The sequence below is a fragment of the Cydia splendana genome, chromosome 18 (assembly GCF_910591565.1).
Source record: "Cydia splendana chromosome 18, ilCydSple1.2, whole genome shotgun sequence".
Lineage (NCBI taxonomy): Eukaryota > Metazoa > Arthropoda > Insecta > Lepidoptera > Tortricidae > Cydia > Cydia splendana.
This window is the reverse complement of record NC_085977.1, coordinates 6,328,055-6,349,068: the sequence shown is the minus strand read 5'-3', so window position 1 is coordinate 6,349,068 and position 21,014 is coordinate 6,328,055. Positions and strand designations below refer to the sequence as shown.

Below are 21,014 nucleotides of genomic sequence, written 5' to 3'. Positions count from 1 at the left end.
TTTGTCAATAGGCCTCTTTGATAGACCTTGATTTGGGTCTGGCCGGTAAGAACGTAGGTCATTACAAAAGTCTGTAATGTCAATGCTGTCAGTAATGTAATTTAACGCAAAAATATCATATCAGTTTTCATATAAAACGATTTATTCACTTGAAATATATTTATTTAGGTTCCTATTAATTTTTAAAATAAAAACTATTCATATGTACGAGCAACATATCTAAATGCGTCTTCGCACAGGCTTAGTTAAAATTAAACCGTTGTCTCTCTTCCTTCCTTGCTGTATCCGGCAATGGCGACTTTTCAACGATTCTTATCCGGATTATGAAAAGCCCTAATGTGTGTGTGGAAACCGTTGTAGTAAACCAGAAACAGCGATAATTTCAAGGTAAGAAATATATCAATCTTTAAATAAAAATGAGCGTACTAATGACCAAATTCAAATATAATAATTTAATCTTACTATCCCCGTAAACCTGCGGACGTTATATCGCGTCCGAAATTATAATCAAAATTCATCATAGATGTAAAACTTCACATTGTTTGAGCTGGTAAATTTTGACCCTAGGAATTAACGATGTTAGTAATTAGGAAGTTTGATTATATTGTTTAATTTGTGACTATTTTGTTTTAGAAATTGAATCAATCAAATTGATGGCTTGAGCGTGAGATAATAATATAATCCTGGGCCGTCATATGGTTTCTTGGAAAAAGCTCAAAGGGCACGTATCTGCCGCATATCCAGACTAGTTTCCCGGTGATCAAGAACGCTGCGCGGAGCTGTGAAGCAGAAAATGTCCGATAACCGGATAGATGTAATAACAACTTGTAACCATTTGCCATATCAATGTATGTATTCATATGTATTACTCCTAACATATATACAGTAATGCTAATAGGAATGAAAATATTTATATCTTAATACGTAACTTTTTGTTACCTTTCATATTTGACGAATTTCTAAATATAGTTGGTTATAATAAAATTAAATGGTTAAAATCATTATCTTTTAACGTATTTATTTATTTATTTGTGATATGCTAATTTAAGAGCCCAACAACGTGCACACTAGCGCCACTGCTAAATAATCGTGATTATATAAATTTAACGACAGGTGTTTAAAAAAGGGGCCGCTACGGACTGTATTGTGTATTTAAGTAGCTTTTGAATACATCAAACTAGTATTTAAGTTGCTGGATTTGTCGATCTATGAGCTCAAAACAAAAACGGCCGTTTTAACTTTGGACGGGTAGATTGACGAATCCAGTAACATAAAAACTAGTTTAATGTATTCAGTAGTGGCGCTAGTGTGCATGTTGATGGGCTCTTAAAAACCTGACCCCAACAAAAAAGAAAAAAATACAAAAAGAAACTCCCTCTACGGGATTCGAACCCAGGACCATTAGCTTCCTGAACTGGATTACTGCCAATACCCGCTAGGCTAAACGAGTTGTCAATTCTAATTACAATGGTATCCTACCAGAGCGCTAGTAGTATAAACGAACTTTTGAAAGGGACATTTTTTTGTATGAAGTTATCGTTCTTCTCCTAGTGAGTATTATATTCTTTGGGTCACATCGTTTCAAGGAAGTCAATAGGCCTTGATCTGCATGTTGATTGGTTGACTTTTCGGAGTTTTGAATTGTATTGTGAAAAAATAATTAAATCTGTTATAATATACAACGCTATCCTAATACAACGGTGTACAACACCGGAAAAGAAAGAATGCTATTCTATTATAGTAACCACTGCTATACATATAACATGGTACCTGGAATCACTGGAATCTTATCGCAGACGGCAATGCGGCTAAAATACGTCTTTTACTTTACCTTCTTTGAGTGGGAGCTTTATCAATTTTATCATAGTTTTATATGCTACATCAAAGTTTTACTTCAGTCACGTTTAGTTTTTGTAAGCATTAGCGTTAGACCAACAATATTTATTTTGAAAAAAAAAAGAAAACACGTTCTCTACTAATGATAAAAATAAATGCGACAGTAGCTTTATCTGTCTGTTACCTCTTTTCCCACGCTTAAACATCAGAGATAGTCCCGGGAAAGGAAAGGAAGGTAGTTCTTGAGGAAAGCATCATTCTATGCACACCAAGACGCAGGCAGAATCTGCGGGCTCAGCACGGTTCCATTTTTATCGACTATCACTATGCGCGTCCCTTTCGCACTTACATACTTGTTAGAACGTGACAGGCATGGTGACAAGGGATAAAAACGCGACCGTGCTAAGCCGCCTGATGGTTAAATAACAGAAAAACATAATTTCAAGATTTTTATTATTTTATTCTCGTATAAAATATAATAAGTAATACAATTTAAACAACTATCTAGACAGTTTCCTTCTGCGTGGTGTAGAGACTGGCCGCAAATACGATGTCCCGCTTGATGGCCGAAGAAGCCTCCACCATCTTGGCTTGCAGCTTGGGGTCTCCGATGACCACGGCGGCGTCTTTCACGTCTATTAGGAGCTGTAAATAAAATTAATATGTGATACAAATAACATAAGTCGTTTCGAAAATAGGTTTTGGCTTGGGGCAAATGTGATGTTTATCACTACAGCATACGAAGGCTCGTTAGAAAGGTCTCAAGAGGCGTCTTGTGCTAGCAGTCTTAGTAAGGGCCTGAGAATTTCTACAACCATGCCAAACATAAACATAGAAACCCTTGGAAATAACTTTAGGATGGTTGCAATTTACCTACTTTTTTTCTTTCTGCTTGGACTAATTTCGCTTTGGCATTAAATAAAACGTTTAAATAGCCAAAATATAAGAAACAATCATCTGATTCGTTATGAGAATACGGACAGAGAGACGAAAATAGAACAAATAAACAACAAGAACATGATTCTTCGATATAATACCTCATGCAATTGCTGGATGCACCTAACAATGATGCCTTCCTGTACATCCGTGAGGTCCATGATCTCTGCGAAAGGCTTCTCAAGCGCCCACTCGTACACCACTTTGACTAGTCCGAAGTTCAGCCTCTCTTGTTGGCCTTCGAATTGACCCACCTGAGAAAATGAAAAGTTGAAAGTTATATGTCCAACACGGCCATCCTGATTCGAGAGACAGACCTACGTAATTATCTGAAAGGGATAAGTTCGCCTTTGTAATAATTAATTTCATTGTATTCTCTCTGTATTATGTACTTATTTTATGCAATAAAGTGTTTTACTTCTACTACTATAGTCTGATCTGACAAGAAATTGTAGAAAATGATTGAGGGCGCCACTTCATGTAACTGTCACGTTTTTGACGTAAATATGGCACAACAATTTAGTATGGATATTTTTTAGTGCCATTTTATTTAATTTCTTTTTTATGTCGCATCACTCCCCGATTACGACATCGGCGGCGAATGGAGGAAATAGATAGAAGTGAAAAGCTGAAGTGTATATTTTGAAAATTGATTGCTTTCAAGCCGAGCTGGCAGAGGTTTGTTTATATTAGGGCATGCAGTACCGGTTCCGGTACCAAGAATTTCATTTCCCGGTTCTGGGCATGGCCGGAACCGGGATTCCCGGTTCTTCCCGGTTCTCAAGGCATCTTTTGAATACTTTTAAGAAATTGTTTGTGTTAGCGTACAATCTTTATGAATGACTTATTTTGATATAAATAATTGCATAAGAATTAATAAATGACTTAATTTATTAAAATAATACTTAATTGGCGTTCCAACCTATTTTACGAAATTAACCGGCACACTTTGCCTCCGCCTAGGCCGAGCCACACGGCCGTAGCGTAGTCGATACAACTCAGCACTATGACGGCACGGCCTGCCTGCACAAATGCCTACTTTACTAGGTTAGTTTGTTGGATTATTTGGGTCCCCCGTTTCATACCACCATTATTAAATGTTATTTAATGTCCCGAGCTAAAGTACTAAAACATTACTACTACTGAATTGGGAATAAATAGTCATATGATGAGAACCGGGAAGTACCGGTACCGGGTCTTCAGTACCGGTTCTTTTGACACTATACATTTCCCGGGAATTCCCGGGAATTTGAGAACCGGGAATTCCCGGGAGCATGCCCTAGTTTATATGTCCGACACGGCTATCCTGACTCGAAAACTGACTCTACGCTGCTCAGTCACGACATCGGCGGCGATCGGAGAAAACCTGGAGCGCAGTTATTAGCTGTCACCTATGGTCGCTTTTCGCCGCTACCGCTTACCATAAATGACGAATCACGAATCTAATTTTTCTAATTAACTCTCCAAGTATTAAAACTCACCAAGTATTTGGACTCAACGGAAGACAACTCCTGGTCGATCTGATCGATCACTTTCACGGCTTCTGCCATCCTGTCCGTTAAAACTGGCTCGATGGCAGTTCGCGCTTGGAACACGAAACAGCTGAGTAGCGCCGCGATCTCTGCCGGCGTTTTATCCGTGAATACGTTGCGGAACACTAGTTCTGCTATGATTAGCTCGTTGGTGCCCATTCCACAAGCGACGCGGCCTGTGAAAAAAGGAAAATTAAAATCTGTTTCTGTAGAGCCTGTGCGAAAAGAGAAGAGTCGTAGAATGTTTTAGCCTCTATCTTAAATTGACATTTCAGGCGTTCACTATGAATAGAAAATAGTGTCGTGCTCATGTTGTGATACAATAGGTAAATAATATCAAAACGCGTAGTGTGATTTTAAGTTTATAGCGAGTTCATCGCAAGTGCCGGTGAAGTAACGGTTTTGACTACGCTTAGAAATTTTTAGGGAACAAACTTTTGTCTCCACTCCATACTCCATTGATTTTTAGGGTTCCGTACCCAAAAGGGTAAAAACGGGACCCTATTATTAAGACTCCGCTGTCCGTCCGTCTGTCGGTCCGTCTGTCTGTCACCAGGCTGTATCTCATGAACCGTGATAACTAGGCAGTTGAAATTTTCACAGATGATGTATTTCTGTTGCCGCTATAACAACAAATAATAAAAACAGAATATATGTTTTTTACGTGATTTTTGCCGTTTTTTACGTAATGGTACGGAACCTTTCGTGCGCGAGTCCAACTCGTACTTGGCCGGTTTTTTATACTATTCGTGGTTTAAAATTACCTTTTAATATGACGCTGTCGTGTTCATCTATATAATTCAGTTCTCTCAACACCATAAGCCGCCGTTGGTAGTCCGGGTACAGAGCGAGGTTTTCGAACGATAGTAACCGCCTGTATTTGTCTCGGTTGCGTTCCGTTTGCTTGCGTTCGTAAACTATCGCGAATTCTGACTTGAAGTTCGCTATGCCTGTGGATTTTTCTAAGTCTTCTAGTTCTTTCTGAAATAAGGTTGCATTTTGATTAGCCATCAAGAAAAGTTATTAACAAGGCATGGTCAGTTTTATAATAAACATTTCATCATTTTATTTCAATACAAAATTTATTTGTGAGATCGAAACTCGCGCCTACATTTTACAAACTTTTTTATTGACACTTGGTTTTCAAAATACCAACAATTGTAAAGAACTTAAATTAATACTTTAGTAGGTAAACAAACACTCTCACTCTAATTTATAGCGTCATCTCTTTCGAACCCACTTACGACTAGTGGCTCTGTGAGCTCTAGACCTCGCGAACCCCTAATGGCTTCGCCAATTTGAAAAAAAAAAAAAAAAAACAATAACTTAATCGACAAAAATAATCTATTTACCTAATCATCGAACCTACTCACAAAATTTTGCGAGAATCGGTTGAGAATTGCAACCTGTACAGGTGAACATCCATACAAACGAAAGCTTTTTTGCCAACGGTGACCTTCGCTAACGCTTCGGTCAAAAACGTAATATATCAAAATGAAAATGCAATACCTGTAATCTAGCCATACTATCAAGCAGATCTAATATCTCCCCCGTAGACACAGCCAGCGACTGCGTCAGGTTGATTTGCTCTAGTTTGGTTGCCCCAGTTTTGACTGCGTGTGATATTCTAGATAGCTCCTGTATTGCTGTAGCGCAGCTTGAGCCTACTGGGGCGTCTTTGAACCTGCAATTTTGTGTTTTATGTTTTAGATAATAAAGTTTACTTTCATATTGGTTAAAAGTATTGAGTCCACTCATTCCAGGGCTTTGTTATGTTAGGGCAGGCGTGGCTCACTCCGCGATTTCGTCGCTTTGCTACAGGTAGCTAAAAGTACATCCGTTCCACACCAATTTTGGTGGCTAGCCATAAGCCGCGCGTGGCGCTGTCGCCACCTAGCGGACATATCTGAGTGAGTCTTCTGTACCTACCTAGTACTATTATTTATTCTGTGGTTAGGGTGACAGGTGACAATTGGAATGATATTTTTTTACTATTTTTATACTGTATTAACTCTTTGAACGCCACGCCGCGCCTATCGTGCGTGGCGCGTCATCGTGAACGTCGGAATGCACGGAGGCACAGAATAAATCATAGTACTAGGTACAGAGGGCTCAATCTCTAACAAAACGCGTGTATTACGACATATATGACCGCAAGGTGGCGCAAGCGCGAGCAGGCGTCCGTTCCGTAGCGGTGCGCGGCAACTACTACTGCTAGACACCAACATTGGTGTGGGCCGCATGTACTTGTAGCGACGCGGCGAAATCGCGGAGGGAGCCACGCCTGACGAAGGTTGATATTGGGGTGTAGTTGGGCGCGTCGGTAGTCTTTGGCGGACAAATCCTCAATTTGTAAATTAATCAATAATCAACAATATAAAATTATAGGTGTCGCAACTGACCTAGGCATTTGCCGTTTCTCCCAATCCTGTATAATGATGGAGGCATCTATTTTCAGGGTCGTTTTAGTTACAGCCATAACGTTCTTTGGCGCTATGCAGAGTATTGTGTGATCCATCGTACTTTCCTCAGTACCTATAAGAATAAGAAACCATTTATTGCCACACAAAAAACAGACAGGTTACAAAATATATAAAAATAATAATTTGCATGTGCGGCAAAAGGGACGGGCTCAGCATACGCTGCGTCAGCCATTTCATTATAAATTGCCTGCGCTGCGCTGATTTTCAGTCCGTCCCCTAGAAGGTATAGAAATGAAAGATAATTACGATATCGAAATTTTGAATTGATTTCGTAATTACCTATTTTCGGTGTAGATCATTTAAATAAATGAGAAAGATAGAGAAAGAACTTGTCACTTGGTGTCCAATGTTTTACGTCATTTATGTATACATTATGTAAATTTTAATTACCTATTCCATTGTAGAGAGCTGAGAAGCTCAGCATTCTGTACCAACTTTCATCGATATCGAAGTTATACCTAGCCGTGTCTTGGACTGCCGTGTTCAGTGCTAAAATCTTGTACGGGGTTTGTCGAGGTCCTGGAAATTATAAAAATACTCCTTTATTTCCATTTAATCATTTAAAGATGGCAGTAAATGTACTGACTACATAATTTACTTTGACAATATTCCTCTAGTCTAAATTCTCTTTGCGGGCACTAAGGATGGTGCTAGTTCAGCGGTGTCACTCACGAATTCGGGCCAATCGTGCAGTCTTACGCAACTAGTTGCGACCAATCGCGCGCGTGATGTGAACTCATCAACCAATCGCGTTTTAGGCGTTAGACTGCACGATTGGCTCGAATTCGTTACTAACTCTTTAGAGGCTAATTACAGGACAGTGAGTACAAGGATGGTACAAGATTTTAGATATAAATGAGTAGCAAATTGACCCTTAAAATTACCTGTAGTATTCAAATAAATCCCAAGCTGATTAATATAAGGCCCCGCTGAAAATATCAAAATCTTCCCCGGCACAAATTCCTTCAACACCTTAGGCTGGTTCAACAAAATCGGCATGATATCATTCAACACGTCGATGTACATTGCCGCTGTATCATAGAAGGTAGCCAACGGGGCTAAGTGTGGAGGCAGCGGTGTACTGCATTTCTCTGAGTATTCCTTTTCGGCGATTTGCAGTTGTTTCTTATAGTTGTCTGATTGTAGGATTTGGTCGAACTCGCGGAAGGAACGTTGCATCATGCCTTCGACGGATACTGTTGCTACTCTGAAATAAAGTTTTTGGCAAAAATTTCATTTTTGGTACAAGCTTTTATCGCTGACTGTACTTTTCTTACGACAGACAACTAATACTCATCGAGACAATTCTAAAAAACCCCTAACACAATTAGGTTGCGTTGTTTCATCACAGAGTTCCTATGGCCACCTCCTGTCTCCATCATCATATCAGCTCGATGGTACCATAATATTGCATTGTCATCCGATTTATACATGCATGCAAAATTTCAGCTCAATCGGAAACCGGGAAGTGGATCAAATTTAACTTGCAAGATTTGATTACAGACCGACAACGGGACAGGTGAAACTAAATAAAAGCTTGTAATAATAAAGGGGTTATTTTAGAACGAGGCAAAGTTATAACACTTTACTAAAAGCGGGTTTGGTTCAAATTTAATTATTCTTTCCTGTCATTGAAAATTATACAGGGTGGAAAGGCACGACGATCCTTCCCGGAAGTATTAGGTCGTTTAAGTGATACAGAGACTATTGGTAATGGTAAGAATCGTTAATTGAGTAAAAAATAAAAATTGCAAAAATACTACTTTTTAACTGTGGTGATAACCCTATAGCATGTGCACATGACGGCTAGATTAAGGATCTCCGTCGGGAAAGCTCGGGACTTTACACTTTTTTCCGATCGTTGACAGTATCGCAATGATGTATGAATGACGCATAAATGTCAAATAAATCAAATGCATGCAAAAATATTACAATTTTATTACTTTCTTAGATAATTACTTTTTTCCAATATTTAATACTATCTTCTTTTCACATACGGTGTTCAAATGTACCTCCGTGTATTACAACGCCGCCGCAGCCCGTACCCGAGTATGTCGATGCACATGCGATATAGTGTATGCTCTTCGTCATTTATCCTCCGCAGAAAGCACCAATTAGCCTTTGTCTCATTTCGTCCGCAGTTTCACATTCCGTTTGGTTTGGTACACCATATCTTTTACACAGCCCCACAAATTTAAATAGCCACGAGCATCTAACATTTTTATTTGAAGAATATGACATTCAATAAGTATAGTTCAATGAAAATTTAATTTCAAACATCAGACGTCTTGTCTATTTCCTACCACGCAAGAAGGTTTGTTAGTTTGGTATTGAAGAAGTATTTATTCTTGATTTATTCTTAGTATTTAATTTTTGCAAGTTCATTTGGTGCAACTAACACAACCTACTTGTTATTTTTAATTATTTTAGATAGTTTCCAATTATTCGAAAATAATTTTGGGAAACGTGTTAAGAAACTAAAACCTTTTTATCAGTCAAGGAAACCAGAGATATTTATAAGACGATTGCGTACTTTTGAGTGGTTGTCAATGTCACCATTTGAACTGTCGTTGTAAACAATGTTGTGGTTAGTATTATTAATATTAAGGAATAACATAACTATTTCATTCAAGTATTGAACAAGTGGAACCACTAAGAAAGCGAAAATCCTGCAATGATTCTTACCGTGCTGTAAGCAGACCTAAAAATGGTTAGATGGCAACAAATTAGCATAATTTCCTGTCGAATACTGATTGTTTACAAGTAAGTTCATTGACCCTGTCACCTGTTAGGGTTAGAACAAAGTAGTTTTTTGCGTGGATGTTTAAAAGGTCATAATTTAGAAACGGTTGCCCATATTAACATAGTTTCTATGGAGAAAATATAGAGCTTAGGCTAAACTATCTCCCATTTCCGGAAAGGATCGTCGTGCCTTTCCACCCTGTATACATAATTACAACTTAGATACAAGACAAAATGTATATGCCGAAATTTGACTAGATTAAAACATTCATTAATTCTAGTAAGTATATTTTGTCCGATTACCCCGATAGTTACTTATGATATAGAATTATTTTATAACCAGAGACAAGATGCCAATTTTTTAGTAGTTATCCTTCTTTTTTATTTCTTAGATACATGCTGATAACAAATAGCGAGACAAAATCTTAAGTTATGATAACATCAAGTTCATTTAAGATTTTCATTTCATTTAATTTCAATTACCTACACGTAACTGTCAGTCAGTTTTACGCCGAAATATAGGCGTTTGACATGTTTGTAAATTATGTGACGGTGATTAGATTAAGCTGCAGAAATAACTGATCTGACTAAAACGAAATTGCCTTTTGCTATCTATCATATTTACCTCAACAAACTCAGTATCATAGCGTAAGTCAGCCTAAATTGTGAAGACAGCTTCTGAGGTATTCCCATCATCATGCCCTTCAGCTTCACCTGGTCGGGAACACCGTCTTTGCAGAGGATGATGACTGTTCCGGTGTCATCAAGGCCTGGCGAACAAATTATACATTTTACAGCTGTTGCAAAAAAAAAACCGCTCTGAGCGAATTGGCTTTGTGACAATCTGACAATTTTCTCATGGTTTTGAGGATCAAATGTCTAGGTATATATATTACCAAACGCACTAGAAAATTCGGAAGTCAAGTATGCCAGACTGATCGTTGTCAATGTTTTGAGTTTCCTGCTACGAACTCCTCATATCTAAAATGTCAAGCATGTGTAGATTGTGTAGTACTTCATTTAGAAGAATAATCAAAAGAGCAAAAGTTTAGACAAAACCAACTGTTATAGTTTTACCCTGGACTCTACAGCTAGTTTGATTGCATCGTACACTAACCTCTCCTGCCAGCACGACCAGCCATCTGTATATATTCGGCGGGTGCCAAGATTCTGCGCTCTAAGCCGTCGAATTTGGTGATTTCGTCGAACACCACTGTGCGCGCGGGCATGTTCACTCCCATAGCGAATGTCTCCGTTGCGAATAGGATCTTAACCTGTTTAGAAGTAATGAAATATATAATTTAAAATAGTGAGCGCTATTAAATATTAACCCATAATTATATTATATTAATTAATTCCATTATTATTGTAAATTGTAAATATTAACCCATGTTGACAGTGTATGATCAGTACCAATAAATAAATCTATCTATCTATCTATCTATCTATTATAAACAGTTTTTATATCTAAGATACTAAAATGACAGTCCAATTAGGTATTCTGTGTTGTAAATACCCATTTCTTAAAATAATCCCGGGACATGACGCGAACAATTTACTTATTGGCGGGGACACTGGGCTGGGACACCAAGCCTAAAACGGGGACAATTCTCGGCGTACGGGGACGTATGGTAACCCTAATCTAAGGTAACTTTACATAAACATTTACTTACCAGAACAAATTGTGGGGGTCTCATTATAAATTCATCATATATGTTGTCATCATACCATATTTTGACAATTGTGTTGTAAATAATAAATAAATATGACAATATTCGTCAAAATTCACATCGGTGTTGGGATAAACTTATTACAAAAATCAAAATAATACACGAAATCACTTACATGCCCTGACGCGAACAACATTTCAACGATTTCTTTGAGAAGCGGCAGGATGCCACTGTGATGCACCCCAATGCCATTTACTAGTACCCTTTGCAGGCGTAGAACCTGTAATTTTATTAAAATCAAGAGCTGTGTTGAGAAAAATATCTTCTGGGGTCCTATACTGGACCCAGCCCAGGGGCCAGAGGGCCTACCGCGAACATCCAATATTGAATATTGAAGTTCGCAAATTGCAGGCATCTTTCTTTTACTTCAATTAAGCCGTAATTATAGTGACAGAGACTGACGCCCGCAATTTGCGAACTTCGGTGTTCGCGGTAGGCCCTCAGGTTTCATGACCTCCATGACATTAGTACATGTGTTGTTTTATTTTAGTATCACTACACACCTAAAGAACACTCACAAGAATATCACACAGTAATATTGCACTCGCATTATTATATTATAATAATTCTGTCAAGCTCGCACAGTGACATTGACAACCGGCATCATGGACGGGATAGCAATAAAATTATGCGAGTGGTAAAATGGGAATTATTTATTTCATTTACTCATTGTAAAATCATGTAGGTACATAAAATCAAAAAGGTGTTAAATAATTAAATAAAGTCAGTCCATGACGCCCTGCTAAGGCACACAAAATAGGTACTTAAAACTAATTAAATTAGGTCAAAATTAATTCGATTTAATTAAAACAAATAATTTAAATTAAAAAAAAATATTTATTTCCTGCATACAAACCTGGGGCAGCCTTCTATCAGGTTCTTTAAGTCTCTGCAAACACCTTTGGAAGAAGTTCCGTATGTGTCCCTTCTCATGAGCCGTCGTTAGGTCTACTGACATCAGATTCTCCGCGTTCTGGTCGCATCTGAATCATATACAAAATATATTAAATATTTTGAATACAAAATATATTTGTGATTCGTATTCATCAATTATACGATCAATATGTGCTTGCTTTAACTGTAAAGGGAAGGGAAGGGGTTGACGACCGGTCTGGTCTAGTGGATAGTGACCCTGTCTGCTAAGCCGATGGTCCTGGGTTCGAATCCCAGTAAGGGCATTTCTTTGTGTGATGAACACTAATATTTGTTCCTGAGTCATGGTTGTTTTCTATGTATATAAGTATGTATTTATCTATACAAGTATGTATATCGTCGCCTAGTACCCATAGTACAAGCTTTGCTTAGTTTGGGGCTAGGTTTGATCTGTGTAAGATGTCCCCTAATATTTATTTATTTATTTATTTATTTATTTACCTTTGGCTTAATTGGTGTAAACTGTAAAGTATCAATGTTAGGTTTATTAATTCTGATTCCCTACAGTGGCAGAGAGTCCAACGCGTAAGGGAGCCTGTAGGAGGCAGCATAGGGCTTTGTTTGCTGGGTGCCTAGCCAAGGTCGCTTGCTTGCGCTACGATAACGAAACGCTTTGTGTCTCTCTATCATTTACATACATTATCTACTGCGATAGTGTCAGTTGCGTTTCGTTCGCTACGGAGCGTTAACAATTGGCATGTTCGATACACACCCTGGCCTGAAGTGTCAAATAGATCCTCCAACGCGCACGGTACTTGTTTGACAAAAATGCAAAATAACTAACCTGTTTCGAGACAAAGTGAAGGCGACCACCGGTAGCTTGTCATTCTGTCTCAAATGGTCTATGAAAGCCACCCACATGGTCTGTTCTGCTTTAGGATTCATAAATTGTTTTCCACCTGAACATAACATAATCAATAATTTATTTATCGGATTCCAATTCTTACAAAAAAATTTTGATCGAAATTTGTCGCATTTATTTTATATCCTAAAATTTCACGCACATGCCACCGTCATTACTACAAGCTTAATCAATGGCGGGGGCTTACTATAATTATGTAGGTACTTTTAGGAAAACGTTTATTTAATGAAACATAAGAGATAAGATAAATAATACAATTAAAATAAATGTAAGAAACGATAATTACTACTAAATAATACCTACGATAAATCAGTAAAAAGTCGCATTTACCTTTAGGGCCAAAGTTTTTTTTAAAGTCATTCTCCCTGGCCTTTTTAGCTGCCACGGCATCATTGTATCCTCGGAGTCTAAAGTTACCCTCCTGGTCTAGTACCATGAACCTTTCGTTCTTCGATTTGCCACCAGAACCTAGAATAATATAATGTGCATAAAAGAAGTCATTTACAACAACAACAACGGTAACCTAAAAATATTTAATAATTTATAAACAAAAGTGACTTTGTCCGCCGACCCGTTGCCCATAACAGAGGACATACTAGCTTATTAGCTATCATGTTTAGAATGCTGTGGCTACTCCCGCGGACTCTGTCAAGCAGTGAGGCCGTTTTCTTGCGCCACACGGCATCAAACCCAACTAATAAATTTAACTGCCCAAGCTCCATAACCCATAAAGTGAAAGTGCGTTTTTTTTTATAACCAAAGGTCTTGAGGTTCTTAGTTGTGTTTGGAGGAAATAAAACCAGTCGCCTCCGAGATCTTCTATAGCTATCAATGAAACTAGTAACAAGAGCTGAAACTGTAGTTATAACATAACCCTTTTTTTACGGCGCCTCTAGTTTGCGGTTTTATATACAAATTTCAAATAATTATAATCTTAAAGCACGGTAAATTTCCTTTCCTTTTCGTCCTTGGTGGTGACCAATCTTCTCACAAAAAAAGAAGTCGCTGGTCACTATGTCGACCAAACTGTGTAATCAATTAAAAAAAATGCATAATAAAGATATACCTGTGTATAGATAATGACACAGAGGTACGGGTCGCTTTGGTGTAGAGACGACATAGACCCGCCGTTTCTTCGTCCGTCCGACCCAATCGGCGAACTGTAGTGTATTCGGTACAGTTGCACTCAACATAACTATGCTGACGTGAGCTGGGAGCAAAATTAGCACCTCCTCCCATACGTGTCCGCGCTAAAACAATAACAAAAGCTTGAATTTTACACTAAAAATGAAGACTTACGGCCTGGCCACGATATTGGGCTCTGGCTTCGGCTAAGACGACAACCATAGGTTGGAGCGAGACAGCGATTAGACCTTTCGTTCCCACCTATGGTATTCGCCTTAGCCGAAGCCAGTCGCGCAATGTTGTGGCTAGCTAACGGCCCGGCCTGGTGACTTATGGAGGTCTGTCAATTATATTGTGTGGCAATGTCCCCGGTTAATATCACAATCATACATCTGCTTACCGTTGTCAAGAATTGCAGAATAGTATTATAAGCGTAGCGAGGGACTCTACAGAAGAATATTGATCGTAGCTTCAGACACGCACAACTTATACTTTTCGGTTTCGTACAATGACGAAACTTAAAGCGGCCAAACCACATTTTTGGCAAAAATCTGAACCTTATTGTCTAGATAATAAGGGTCAATTAGAATACATACCTCAGCATTATTGATATAATGCACTTCATCAAATATCACAAACTCCAAGTCCCTAGTTACATCAGATCCACAATACAGCATAGACCTTAGAATCTCCGTGGTCATCACCAGGCAGGGAGCTGTGGCATTAATTTGAAGGTCTCCGGTAAGAAGTCCGACTTCACCGAACATCTTGTTGAAGTCATTGTACTTCTGGTTGGATAAAGCTTTGATTGGTGATGTGTATATTGCTCTGAAAATATGAATTGAATCTCTACAACTTATAAAACAAAGTCCCCCGCCGCGTCTGTCTGTTTGTATGTATGTATGTTCTTGATAAATCTTTTCGAGCGATCGCGCCATACCTTTGGCCTATTGTCGAGTAGATGGCGATACTTTTTGACATTTAACAAATTTAACACATATCAGTGAAAGATAAAAGGATCAAAGTCAAATGGCGTTCTAAAAATTTTAATCATTTCTGTCGAAAGATGGCAGTAAATGTACTGACTACATAATTTACTTTGACAATATTCCTCTATTTCAAATTCTCTTTGGCCTTAGGGAGGCCCTAGCGACATCTAGCGTAACAGTGTTAAACTTCTTAAACAAACACCACAGACAAAACATCCTCCAGACTGAGCATAGTCGCGCTACCCCCTCTGCCACGCATACGGTAAATTTACTCCATGTTCGAGTCGAAAGTGTCTTTGTGTGACGTCCGTGAACTCGTTCGTCGTTTGAACGGACCAATCACGGCACGGGATCTCGCTAACCTCGTCCCGCGCACCCCCGCATTTTTGGCAGCATCGGTTGCATGAAATAATTGCTCTAAACTCCGTCTAGAGGATTCCTAGTCTATGACAAACACTAATAATAACAATCGTTCGCTGACGTTTTTGTATCAACCAAATTAATTATCCAGTTGCTCTTTTGCAAAGGCGCAGAGGCTGCCAAAAAGTAAACTTTAGGCTTATAGGATGCAATCAAGTAAAGTTACCTGGTACAATTTCTCCTAGACATAGCTATGGCGTATTCGGCGACAACCGTCTTGCCGGCGGACGTGTGCGCAGCGACGAAGACGTGGTGACCCTCTTCTAGCTTTAAAATAGCCTGCAATTAAATACAACATATGTAGATATACTCGTAGGCCCACTGGATTAAACTTTGAGATTCTCTCTATACAGGGTGATTTCTGGGTCGTGATCCAGAACCACTTTTTCTGACTCGGTAAATGATCCACATTATCATATCAGTATTTGATTAAAAGATAATTAGTTCAATTATTCTTATTTTTCAAGTAAAATTAATGTTATACTAAGTAATTATGGTCAACCTATGACTTTTGACATACGCTGTATGGAAAGCGACAAGACGTCACATTGAGTAGGGTCACCAAATTGTATGCAAAAAAGTTTTTCCCTACTTGTCATCTGGAAAATAATCATCATTATTGGTGATAAACAATAATTAACAACATCATTAGGCCCAACTTTGAATTCTGTATGATGTCTGGCTCTCTTGCTCCACGACCCCGAAATCACCCTGTATAGTCGTTTGGTTTTAAAATGTCGGGATCCACTTGAGAGATTACGTGCCGATGAATGGAATTGTTATCTTTTGTTAAACCAAACCGCTAATTACGTGTGCAAAATGAAATGCAATAATAACAAAAATATTCCATACAGATAACAACTTTACCGCTTGAAGAATAGAGTTAAAATTACAATAGCAGGTACTCGACACCTATAGGACCTTTTGGAAATCAGAGCTGTGGTCGCCCGGGTGTTTGTTTGTTTCATGTTTAATTTCCAAAAGGTTCTATATCGAGTATCTGCTATATCAAGTGGATTCCGACATTTTAAAACCGTCTGACTATACCATAGTTCACACTCGTACTAATTGCGCGGAATAATTTGGTTGTATTTACACCTTTTGTTTATGCACTATGGTACTTATTACAATAAAATTTTCGACGTAATTAGTACGAATGTGAACTAGGGAACTAGGGTATCGATCTATGGAAAGTAAGCTTGTTGATCTTCTTGATCCCATACGATAAGAGAGAGATAAGACGATTTTTTTCTATATAAGAGAGAGATAAGACGATTTTTTATTCGTCAAATTATACCTTGGATTCTCCAAGGTATAATTTGACGAATACTCAATTGCAAAAAAAATACGTGCGTGGGAGCTCATCAAACGCAGCTGACATTCACCAGACTTCATGGTACAACTGTCCGATGAATCTTGCCACACGAAATTACTGCTAATGCGTAATGGTTGGTTCTGAACTACAGATCATTCATCGTATTTTCTCGGAAAAGTTCGTATTTGTCACGCTACTTCAGTCAACCTCAGAACTTTTTGTACCATGACTGACTGTAATAGCAAGACGCGTTCATACGTTTCCGTAAAAATACGAAGGAAAATAATTATGCTCTACATCTGTACTAGTTCAGCCACTTACCTGTTTCTGAAAGTTATCCAACTCAAACGGATAAGAGTGTGCCATGTCTTTAATTTTCTCTCTAAAATCTGGCACTGGTAAAGACACGTCTATCATCTCTGCCCATTCTGTACTAGTCACCCCGGTCCTTACTGAGGAACTAGTGATGTTTAATATCGGTATCTCTGGTAGTTCTAACGGTGGTTGTATGATGGTGCTTTCTAAGAAGTTGTCATTGTCCGTTGAATCAGTCTCTGGCTGTGGTTGATTTGGTTTTGACTTAGGTTGAGGTTCATCCTCGTCTTGCCAAAGACCTGAAATAATATTAATAGATGAATTTCAATGAGACATCTATTTTGAGGTTCATTTTAGATTGGGTGATTTCAGCCCAAACTTAAACAGTTAAGTATAGGCAAATAGGTATATATCTTATTGGTTAGTAAGTTTCTTATAGCTAGTAGTTAGTGTACTAACCAATACGCAGAAACTTCTAATGTAAAAATGGGAAATTTGGAAATAAAGGCTTTTTTATTTTTATTTATTTATTTATTATATATCTTATAATTTTTATGACTTAAAATTTCTTTTATTTATATGGCTCTTTCTTAATCTTTTTAGAGTATAATATGATTATATTCTTATTAAATACATATGCCAGAATTTAAAATTATTTTAATAATGTGGTCTGATACTTTTCCTATTCTCAAAATGAGATGAGTTAAACCGAGATAAACAAGATACGCAAAATGCTTTTAAATGTTCAAATGTTAGAGTTAAACCAAGATAAGTCTGCAACGATTTTATCAACACAGACTTTGCAAGTGTTATTTATGTCATATAAATTTCACAGAAGTTTGACGATCAAAATAATATAATAATAGTCTGGGCTATCAAAATCGCTGCAGACTTACCTTGGTCTAACTCTAACATATGAACATTCAAAAGCATTTTGTGTATCTTGTGACAGTTATAATAAAAAACTTACCCACTAAATGTGTATTGCTATCAATAACTTCTTCCAAATCAATATTAGCCTTAATATCAATATCATTGTTCTCCACCTTTTCACCTTCTGTCTTAACCTGTTCCGGACCATTTAGCATGGTGAAGCCATCTTCAGCGAATAATACTCCTTCCTTGCACCCGGGCGGTATGGTTAAGAGTTCTGAAAACAGAGATTATACCTTAACATACAGCTATTTTGATATCTGAAACAGATGGTTTCTAATCTATTCTGTCTGTCTGTGTTAGCGATAAACTCAAAAAGTACTGAACGGATTTTCATGCGGTTTTCATCTATCAATAGTGATTCTTGAGGAAGGTTTGGGTATATAATTTGTTAAGGTTTTGTGTAAATTCACATGCGCTGTCTTCGGAGTATCCTCAACATCACTTGGAAGGACAGGGTCACTAACGAGAGAGTCCTGGAAATTGCACAGCTTCCTAGCATCACCGCCCTGCTGAAACAGAGACGCTTGCGGTGGCTTGCGCATGTGCAGCGTATGGATAGCACTCGTTTGCCTAGGCAGATTATGTTGAGCCAGATAGCATTTCAAAAGCGCCGCATTGGACGTCCCTTGCTGCGTTTTAAGGACTGCGCGAAACGCGATATGGTCGCTTTTGATATCGATAGGGACACTTGGGACTTGGGAGGAGCTCGCGTCAGATCGCGATGGATGGAGGGGTACCATTGCGAAAGGTCGCGAAATCCACGACAACGCGTTGTTCCAAGACCTTGCCCGAAAACGCGCAAAGAGGCACAATCCACCTGATGATGTCGACATGGCTCCCTGCTTCAGCTGCCATAAATGCGGTCGCAAATGCCGGTCCCGCATTGGCTTATACAGCCACGAGAGACGTTGTTCCTCGCTTACAGACACTGCATAAATCATCTGTCAAGATGTTAAAGGCCTAAATGAATGATGTGTAAATTGCACGCGAAGCCAAGGCGGGTCGCTAGTCTATTATAGTTATTTAGTTTATGGTTTTCAATAAGGTATACTAAGAGCTAACTGCTTTGGACACGTGGCCAGACGGGAGCCGGACAACTTTGAAAAGCGCATTATGGTTGGCATGGTGGATGGAGAATGGGGTAGTGGACATCCACCAACCCACTGGGTGGACACTGTAAAGAAGGCCTGCCAGGGATCTACACAGGCGCCTATTATTAGGAAGGCGGAAAATCATGCAGAATGGAGAGCCTTGGTGCAAAAATAACGACCTCATGTGGTTGTGACCCTCAGTCATGAGGAATCGAGGAAGAAGAAGATACTAAGAGCCGATTTTTCAGTCCTCAGTTAAAAAGACCAATAGGATTTATTCCCTTGATAACAGGATTCTTATAACTTAATTCTTGGATTAGTTATTGGACGAGTTAAATGGAAACTGTAACATGTAGGTATAAATTTAATTATTATCTTACCTTCCCCCAAAAACTTCCCCACTTCCTCATTCTCTACATCTATATTAACATCCCCATGCTGCGCTGCCTCCAGCATCTTGGCCAGTTCCTCCTCAAAGCCGGCTGGCAAGAACGGGCTTTGGGTTGTGGCCCCACGGGTAGACAAGCTCGGAGGCAGCGGTGCTCGGGACATCGACTGAAGTTCTTCATCATCCTCAATTGGGAGGCTTACTTCTTCAATGCCTGTTATTTCGCCAGTTATAGGGTCTCGGACTACCTGAATGAAAAAGGAAATATACCCATGCATTTTTATTACCATTGCAATTATTAAAAAAAAAACATTTTCCCTTTAGCTAAATGATTTGAGAATTGAAAATCTGTTTTTCAGACAGAACAGAGAACTGTTAAATATCTCAGGAATTAATTAAAAAAGAAAAATAACAATGTTACAATGTTTTATTGTAAAAGCAGATACTTTGCACATGTATGTGAAGAGTAAGCAATGAGCCTAGTTACCGCACAACCTAATTATTCAATGTGCACTTTCTCATATGCCGATTATTGGGCTAGGCATTAACACCTCGAGCAAAAAGCGGCTTCATCCTGAACCTGCGCTTTCACCCTGAACAAACTTACTTTTCTCACCTTGTATACTAAGGATAAGTTCCCTTGGGATAAGTTCGCCTTTGTACTAATAATGTGTGTTCTTTCATGTTTTATGTTTCTTTTTGTACAATAAAGTATTTTACTACTACTACTATACTTAATAAAATTGTATCTAGTAACATAACACAAACTTTAACAAATAGGTATACTGTGTGCGATACGAATTAATAGCGCGTGTATTGAAAATAAATATTACCTCTAATGTGGTGTAAGGGTCTATCTCTTCATCATCTATTTTAAATAATGAATCTATATCTGTTGCTCGGTGCCAGTGAGTCTGTGACTTCTCCCAACGATGGATTGACAATCTTTCCGGTTTCAATAAATAGTCTTTAACGCGTTCGTTCAGATCCTCGAAAATCGGCGGAGGCTGAAACATATTGAAAGTAAGGTAGGATAGTTTTAGAAATTTTTTGAATTAGAAAAAACACAAAAATCTTATACTTTGAGGTCTGAAAACTCCTCTTCCGTATCTGACGGCATTTTCTTTTAATGTGGAATAATCACAGTGAAAAACAAAGTTTAATTTAAAAATTAGATTTTGGGCATAAAAATATTTTCGTCCACACACGGTAAGTAGACGAATTGGGTAACGTTTAATTACTCTCTTATTACAAAATTTAGTCATAAAGGAGTTTGGTATCAACTCGACATTCATTTTAAAACATGTAAATATATTCATGGCCTAAAGTTTACTATAATTATTAAAATATCATTTACTTTTACGTTTTAACTCGCGAAATT

At 38.3% G+C, this 21,014-nt stretch overlaps 2 protein-coding genes and 1 long non-coding RNA gene across 4 annotated transcripts in view; 2 read left to right on the top strand and 1 right to left on the bottom strand.

Moving 5' to 3' along the window:
* LOC134799417 (transcription initiation factor IIA subunit 2-like) overlaps positions 1 to 21,014 on the top strand; it is a 215,563-nt gene that overhangs the window by 66,381 nt on the left and 128,168 nt on the right. The window lies entirely within an intron of this gene.
* Positions 1 to 21,014, top strand: part of LOC134799429 (uncharacterized) — a 78,564-nt gene that overhangs the window by 1,792 nt on the left and 55,758 nt on the right. The gene's annotated exons all lie outside the window — the stretch shown is intronic.
* Positions 2,280 to 20,839, bottom strand: LOC134799407 (superkiller complex protein 2). The gene is made up of 22 exons (XM_063771801.1): positions 20,715 to 20,839; positions 20,467 to 20,640; positions 19,626 to 19,881; positions 18,189 to 18,368; positions 17,225 to 17,517; positions 15,755 to 15,867; positions 14,776 to 15,007; positions 14,121 to 14,304; positions 13,385 to 13,522; positions 12,977 to 13,091; positions 12,116 to 12,242; positions 11,375 to 11,479; positions 10,647 to 10,803; positions 10,155 to 10,299; positions 7,672 to 7,994; positions 7,178 to 7,306; positions 6,707 to 6,839; positions 5,814 to 5,988; positions 5,069 to 5,285; positions 4,254 to 4,480; positions 2,874 to 3,026; positions 2,280 to 2,481 (listed from the first exon to the last, which is right to left on the bottom strand). Exons 1-22 carry the CDS (start codon positions 20,751 to 20,753, stop codon positions 2,341 to 2,343), a joined length of 3,756 nt encoding a protein of 1,251 aa, XP_063627871.1. The 5' UTR covers positions 20,754 to 20,839; the 3' UTR covers positions 2,280 to 2,340.